The 8,216-nt window shown below is 46.5% G+C and overlaps 1 protein-coding gene across 1 annotated transcript; it reads right to left on the bottom strand.

Annotated features, from left to right (window-relative positions):
- Window positions 1–1,851: 1,851 nt before the first annotated feature.
- Window positions 1,852–7,504, bottom strand: LOC107112964 (gastrula zinc finger protein XlCGF26.1-like). The gene is made up of 6 exons (XM_015414168.1): window positions 7,429–7,504; window positions 6,887–6,957; window positions 4,747–4,872; window positions 4,390–4,517; window positions 3,114–3,486; window positions 1,852–3,065 (listed from the first exon to the last, which is right to left on the bottom strand). Exons 1-6 carry the CDS (start codon window positions 7,502–7,504, stop codon window positions 1,872–1,874), a joined length of 1,968 nt encoding a protein of 655 aa, XP_015269654.1. The 3' UTR covers window positions 1,852–1,871.
- Between the last annotated feature and the right edge of the window lie 712 nt (window positions 7,505–8,216).

Raw genomic sequence — 8,216 nt, 5'->3', positions numbered from 1 at the left:
CTTGTCCTGGACACATCCATCCCTCATCTTAGCTCATTACAGACTGTCTATGCATTAAAACTGGCATGTCCATGCCGCGCAGTCATCGCGCAGTGTGCGTCACAGGGTCAGCTTTCAGCCAAAGATCCAAATTGCACCCTGCTAAGATTCCACTGCAGTAAACCACACTCACACAGTTCTTGTGGTTAACTATATACAGTGATTTATTTCCATATATACCGCTCTCTGGGTCAAAGTGCTCCGCTATACGTTCATACAGATAGAAGGGATATAATGTACAGCCTACATACACTTATATACACTGACCAGCCAATCAGCTTACTGCTGAGCCACTGTGAGATATCTCAGCTTAGCTCCAGTCAGAACCTGTTTGTGCTGGTTCTCCAGACTGTCAGACACCTGTCAATTAGATTGGCATGATCAAGGGAGTTTCCGGTGGCTGTGAGATTGCGCAGTCAGACCGAGAGAGCCTCCACGTCCTAGCTCCAAAGAATGCAAAATAAAGACTAATTGAGGACCATAAAGATAAAAACAACTTGCTGATAAGAATGGGGAAGAAAAGAGGAGGAAAAGGAGGGAAAGCGGCAAAGAAAAATAACGAGGGAGCTCAACAAACTGAGCAAACTATGCAACCATCGGATGATGACTCCCCCCCCCCCCCCATTCCCCCCCCCCCCCCCATTTGAACTCGACTCCGAAGAAGAGGCACCTAGCCGGCAGAGTAAAAGGAAACGTGAGGATTCAATTACCAAAAAAGATATACAGACTATGCTGGTAGAAATGAAAAAGATTGGCATGATCACACATACTGAAGACTTATGACATTTAACAGTCCATATCTATCATGTTTATTTTTAAATTCTTATGTCTCTTTTGGTAGGTATCTTTACAGGTGCACTCATATCAATATGCATAACTTCAGACCGGCTAGCAATAAAGGTAATGGCTTTAATGAATCAGTTATTAAGCCTGCCTTCTTGCCTTGAACTGACTAGGAACACAAAGCTTCCCAATATAGTCCTTTGATTATATTGATCCTTATATGGGGCCCTATACGTCTTAGTAAACCCTTATTATACTACATTTCTATACCTAAACTGAGACCCATCAAGGCCGACCCAGTGATCCAGCTGTCTTGGTTCCACCACCTTGCTGTAGTCTTCCAGCACTGACACCTGGTCTTTTTCAGCACAGGAGCTGTTTCAGGAAGAGGCAAGGCTAGCTATTGCCATCTCCATGAAGAACTCAAAATCAATCAGCAAGCACCCTTTTTGGAGGCCAGTCTGAGCTGTTTTGCCTCTTCTCTCAGTTCCACGGTAGCCTTCGGAACCATCAGTGATTGTTTGAAGCTTCTGTTTTCCAGTATCAAAGATAAGCCTGAGCCTTTTTTTCAACTGGCTTTAGATTGTCTCTGGAGTCATTCAATGTCACCCACCCTCAGGATTCCCTTAATCTTTTTCCTTGCTGAACAGCCCCCTTTCTTTCTTCTCCCTCCCTACCAATGAAAGCATGCCACAAATCACAGGTAAGGCGGGGAGCAGTCCAAATTACCTCCACCTTAAGGCTTTTGCTTCTAGAATATGCAAGATTGCTACAGCAGACATTGACTCCAGATTTTGATGCAATGATAGAGAGCAAGAGGTGTCAGTTATCAAAGACCATTAAATAAAGGAAATACTCTTAAAGTTTTAAGAATGTTTATATTTTGAATTTAAAACAATATTGTTAATTGGGTTTCCTGAATACTTTCCAAAGTTTATATCTCTGGTATCTGGTAAGTATTACATTTTATGGCACACATGGCCCGGACCAACAAAATGACATTTATGTCAGATCCAACCCTCCTAAGAAAGGAGCTTGACAACTCATAGCTAAGCAGTTATATTATGTGGGTTCTTTGGTGCTCTTGAAGCAAGCCACTCTGACTGAATTTCCTCCCACTCTGAGCACTCAAAAGGCCTCTCCCTTGCGTGGGTTCTGACATGATTTCGAAGATTCCTACTGTGACTGAATCTCTTCCCACATTCTGAACATTCAAAAGGCTTATCTCCTGTGTGGGTTCTTAGATGATTTTGAAGATGGCCGCTGCGACGGAATCTCTTCCTACACTCTGAACATTCAAAAGGCTTATCCTCTGTGTGGGTTCTTAGATGATTTTTAAGAGTACTCCTGAGACTGAATCTCTGTCCACACTCTGAGCATTCAAAAGGCTTCTCCCCTGTGTGGGTTCTTAGATGTCTTTGAAGAGTGCTACTGTGACTGAATCTCTTCCCACATTCTGAACATTCAAAAGGCTTATCTCCTGTGTGGGTTCTTAGATGATTTTGAAGATGGCCGCTGCGACGGAATCTCTTCCTACACACTGAACATTCAAAAGGCTTATCCTCTGTGTGGGTTCTTAGATGATTTTTAAGAGTACTCCTGAGACTGAATCTCTGTCCACACTCTAAGCATTCAAAAGGTTTCTCCCCTGTGTGGGTTCTTAGATGTCCTTGAAGAGAGCTGTTCTCACTGAATCTCTTCCCACACTCTGAGCATTCAAAAGGTTTCTCCCCTGTGTGGGTTTTTAGATGTCTTCGAAGAGTGCAACCCTGACTGAACCTCTTCGCACACACTGAACACTCAAAAGGCTTCTCCCCGGTGTGGGTTCTTCGATGTTTTTGAAGACCACTAGGGCCACTGAATCTCTTCCCACACTCTGAGCATAGAAAAGGTTTCTCCCTTGTATGGGTCCTTAGATGTTCTTCAAGACTGCTACTGTCACTGTATCTCTTCCCACACTCTGAGCATTCAAAATGTTTCACCCCTGCGTGAGTTCTTGAATGGTTTTGAAGAGTGCTACTGTCACTGAATCTCTTCCCACACTCTGAGCATTCAAAAGGTTTCTCCCCTGTGTGGTTTCTTAGATGTTTTTGAAGAGTGCTACTATGACTGAATCTCTTCCCACACTCTAAGCATTCAAAAGGCTTCTCCCCTGTATGGGTTCTTAGATGTTTTTGAAGAGTGCCATGCTCACTGAATCTCTTTCCACACTCAGAGCATTCAAAAGGTTTCTCCCCTGTGTGGGTTCTTAAATGACTTTGAAGATTGCCACTGTGACTGAATCTCTTCCGACACTCTGAGCATTCAAACGGCTTCTCCCCTGTGTGGGTTCTTAGATGTCTTTGAAGAGTGCTACTGTGACTGAATCTCCTCCCACACTCTAAGCATTTGAAAGCTTTCTCCCCTGTATGGGTTCTTAGATGTTTTTGAAGAGTGCTACACTCACTGAATCTCTTTCCACACTCTGAACATTCAAAAGGTTTCTCCCCTGTGTGGGTTCTTAAATGACTTTGAAGATTGCCACTGTGACTGAATCTCTTCCGACACTCTAAGCATTCAAACGGCTTCTCCCCTGTGTGGCTTCTTAGATGTCTTTGAAGATTGCCATTGAGACTGAATCTCTTTCCACACTCTGAGCATTCAAAAGGTTTCTCCCCTGTGTGGGTTCTTAGATGATTGTGAAGATGGCTACTCTGACTGAATCTCTTCCCACACTCTGAGCATTGGAAAGGCTTCTCCCCTGTGTGAGTTCTTAGATGCTTTTGAAGAGCGCTACTGTGACTGAATCTCTTTACACACTGTGAGCATTCAAAAGGCTTCCCTCCTCTGTGGATTCTTTGGTGCACAAGGAGCTGTGATCTGTATTTGAAATAGTTTCCACACCAAAAGCATTTACATGCATTCATTACACTCTCTTTTGGAAAATACATATTACCCTTGCCTCTCACAGAGAACAACTTTCCAGGCTTTGAGCAAATAAATACCTTCCCTCCTGAATGAATCCTTTCGTGTCGAACAAGGTCTGATTTCTCTGAGAATCTCTTGCCACAGTCTGAGCAGCTATAAGGTTTCTCTCCTCTATGTGATCTTTGAAATCTAAGGAGCTCTGTTCTGCGAATCACGGTCTTTCCACACTCCAGCCAGTGACGGGTCTTCTTTCCACTGTGCATTCGTACATGGACATTATATTGGGATTGATCTGAGAAGTTCATTCTACACGCCAAGCAGTTCTTTGTTTTCTTCACCATGTGAATTCCTTCTTGGAAATCCCCTCCTTGGCAAGGAATGGGTTTACCCCTCTTCTGGAGGTTGTGGCTTCTTTTCTGCCTCTTAGGTCCAACTTGATTTCTGGAGTTCTCTCTCAGGTCTTCGTTCTTGACTTCATCTGGGGACAGAGAATGCAGTTCCTCATCCTCCTCATTCCTCTGATCATCCCCCACTGGAATAAAGAAAGAGATCCTGTTAGAACCCATGCAAGGAGGTCTGATCTGCACCTGAATTTCCACCCGCAATCCAAATATTACAGTGGCTTCTTCCCACTTTATGGTGAAGTGTACAGTAACATACACTTTAAAAGTACATGAAGCCTCCTGCATGAGAGATGCTTGGTTTGGACTCTGTTTATATTGTTCCCCAACTGTGTGACTTTTTTGATGAGAAGCAAGGGCTCTTTTCTCACTGAAGCTCTTTCCGCACTGCAAGCAATACACAGTTTCTCTTCTAAGGGAATTTGTGTCTGCAAAATGATGTTTGTTCTCTGTCTGAAGGTCTTTGCAAAGGCCACACTTTCCATTTCACTGCAGTGGATTCTCTGGTTAGTATGGAGGCCTCTGTCCCTTCTCTTTTTGATTGATCTTTCTTCTTGGACTGGGATTTCATGGAAACCCCCTCCTCAGTAAGGAATGGGTTTATCCCTCCTCTTACCTGCTTGGTTTTCCTCCGGCCTCTGGGGTCCATCCCCATCTCCGAAGTGTCCTTCGGCATCTTCATTCTTGACTTTTCCCAAAGAGAACCCCTGGAATTCTCCAGCTGTCTCCTCTGCATCTGCTCCTGGAAGAAAGAAAGAGTCCAGCTGTCTCTTCTACATCCGCTGCTGGAATAAAGTAAGAGTGTCAATCAGCACCCATGCAAGAAGCCAAGGCACCCGTCAGGCAGTGCTCAGGAATGGGTGTGCATTTCTGTTATCTGATCATCTTTCCTCCCAAAGTGAGACACTGATCACACCTTATCCCTGCCAGGCTTTCCTGTAGAGCTGTTTTTATATTCTGTCTATCTCTCCCCTCTCCAGATTCCCCATATGTATTTTAAGGGGGAAAGTGGCAAGATATTGTTCCCCCACTGTTCCCATTTGACTTACTGTGCTTTTTGACTTGATTCTCTACACTCAACAATTAAATACAAGAGGTTATCAAGTTATCCAGTCTTGGAACTGCACTGAGAGCTTTCTTCCAGTTATCAACAGAGCCAGGAGGAGCTGGTTTTCAGCCTCCCCAAAGTGCATATTTTCCAGGTGAAGGAGAGAAGCCAAGAGCTCCCCAAGTAAACCCCACAGTTCAAAAGCCCCCCCCCATGGTTTTTGGAAAAGGTGCCGTTTGTTGGGGGGTGAGGTAATGACTGATGAGAAAACCAGTCTTGCAGTGTAGGGGCACCTTTCTCAAGGTCAAAGCCATTTTTAAACACTTTATGAGAAGTTCTCTGCACCTTAGCTGGGCCTCTGTAGCCACATCGGAATCACCCAGGCAGTTCTGTCTTTCCTAGAAGCACAGAGTCAGCCAGCCTCTCCCAAAAGAAGCATATTTTATTGTAAGCAAAGATGACCAGAAGACTGGTTATTAGACCTCCAGGTCATCAACTTGTTACAGTAGAGTAAGGTCCTCGGGAAGCCCATCCCAGAGGAACACGCAGTGTCAAAAAGTCCAGATAAGATCCCAGAAGAGTCTGTCCTCCTGTTCCATCCTCCCAAAGCACCTGAAGGATGCAGTGATCACACAGCAAGCATGCAGTTAATCCAGGTGTTCAGCATGACCAGGGGGATGACATCTAAACATGGTGAAGTTAGTCTGGCATATCCTTAAGAGCAGCAGAGGGTTCTCATTGCTGTCAGCCCTCTTCCCTGGGGACAGGGGGAGATGGTGTTGGCCGGCCTTGGAGGAACTCGGACATCGGGGCACGTTGAATGGACAGGTGTTCCTGGCTTTTCTCTGTGTGTTTGTGCTTTTCTTTGGCAGGTGGTTTCCTGCCTCAAGGGGCTGGAAAGGACTTAGCCCTTGGGAAGGGACTTGGTCGCTTGCCTCATGGGGAGACAGGAGGGTGACTACAGTGCTTTCTCTATCCTATTGTGGCTCAAACAAACTGTGCTTCAACTGAGAACTTGACTCTGTCTTTACCGGGCTGACAGTGGGAATCTCTTCAATACCACACAATCCCGCTCTCTTGGGGTGAGGACTGATTCCCGCTACCAGAACAGAGAGTGCTGTGTGATTTGGTGTAAGCCAGTTGCCCTTAGGAGGCAGTGTTAACTGGTGGTACTACTCTCTGCAGGCCACCTCTGAAAAGTAGAACAGCTCCAAAGAAAGCACTCAAACCCCAACCTCCTTGAGGCCCCCAACTGGGGGGTGGGGAGTAGCCAGGCAGTCCTCACAACCACATGCTGCTTTTCAATGTTTTGATTCATGCATCATCCCAATGTCAGGAATTTGCTCTATTGGCACCTGTGAAAGGTTCTTACCCAGAGAGGCCACGCTCCTGTAGTTCTCCAGCATGACGTCCCTGTAGAGAGCTTTTTGGCCAGGAGCCAGCAAGGCCCACTCGGCCACAGTGAAATACACGGCCACCTCCTCAAAGGAAAAGGGAGGCTGAAAGGAGAAGCAGATCCTCTCGTCAGAGATCAGTCCCAGCAGAGACTACACTCTCCACAGGGGCATTCTGGGAGGGTGCGGGATGTAGAGTTTGGCATGCATCAAGAGAGTGGGGCTCAGAGCCTGTCTCTCCTCAGTCAGCAGTACCAAAAGCCTCCTCGAGAAAGGAGGGGGGACCTGACTATCCCCCAATCTTCCCCCCCTACCTGGACCAGAGGTGGAGCAGCTGTTTCCACTCCTCTGAAGAGATGACAGGTTGACAACATCTCTTCACTGCCTGCAAGAGAGACAAAATTGGAAGGAAGAGTGTTAACCTCAAGTTCCTATTTTGTTTGCTTCTTTGAATTCTGCTTCACCCATCCCTGTTCCCAAGGCTATGAAACCGTTTCTTCTTTACACTCAAGAAAATTTGTAAAGACTTTTAGTGAGGTATCAGAGAGGTGGAAGAGAAGCAGCAGGTAACCATGAGCCTCAGCATAAATGCTGCCAACCCTTCTGTGAGACTTGAAAAGTGCCCTGTGCACCCTGGAGCTCCAAAGGCTGCAGCACCCCAGCTGGAACAGACGAAAAGCCCAGGCCTGCCATTCTCCTGCCTGCTGGGGCCTCCCACCCATCCTGGAGTCTGGACTGGCAGGAGAAAAAGAGAGGACCGGAAATCATCTTGCATGACACATCGCTATCACAACCAGCCCAAAACCCAGATTCTTTTTTTAGTGCATCAGCCAAGCCTCTGGAAACTTTAGGGTACCACCAATGGGTTTCCAGGATGCCTCCTGATGCTCTGACTTCACATCCAGGTATTCGGTGACATGAGACATCGACATGACATCAGAACCAACCCAAGCTCCACCCTCCAACCTCATGGGGGTACCCGGCCATGGCCTGGCATCTCTAGTCCAGTATCCTCTCTCTCACTGTGGCCTGCCAGATGCCCCAGGAAAGAAAGCCTTTAAGCAGGGGCACAGAACTCAAACTGTTGCTCCTGGCAATGCGGTTTCAGAGGTCTGCTGACCCAGAACATGGGGGGGGGATGTTTGTAAAGTGCTGTGAAGTCACAGCTGACTTATGGTGAAGCCACAACTTATTCAAGGCAAGAGACCTTCAGAGGTGGTCTGCCATTGCCTGCCTCTGCATAGCTACCCTGGACTTCTTCGGTGGTCTCCGGTGTCAGAACAAACCAGAGCTGACCCTGCTTAGAGTCTGAGATCCGAGGAGACTGGGCGAGCCTCGGCCATCCAGGTCTGAGGAATGTGGACATTCCATTTATTCACTATGGCTAATGGCTGCTCCCAGATTTCTCTTCCTTTCCTTTCCTGAGCCACCTTGAGACCCTCTAATGGAAGGAAGGGGGGAGAGACACATTTTAATTAATGTAAATAAGAATGGAATTACCCTCTATGAATCTGTCTACCCCTCTTTCAAGTGGCGTGGTCATCACCATATCCTATGGAACGCTGTCCAAGAACTCCATTCTCTGTAGTCTGCAAAAGCATTCCCCTTTTCTCCTGTCCTGAACCTTCTGCCCAACAACTTGAC

This window comes from Gekko japonicus, unplaced genomic scaffold, assembly GCF_001447785.1.
Source record: "Gekko japonicus isolate JY-2015 unplaced genomic scaffold, Gekko_japonicus_V1.1 scaffold7663, whole genome shotgun sequence".
In the NCBI taxonomy this organism is placed as follows: domain Eukaryota; kingdom Metazoa; phylum Chordata; class Lepidosauria; order Squamata; family Gekkonidae; genus Gekko; species Gekko japonicus.
The sequence above is the reverse complement of the archived record's forward strand: the minus strand, read 5'-3'. Positions and strand labels throughout refer to the sequence as shown.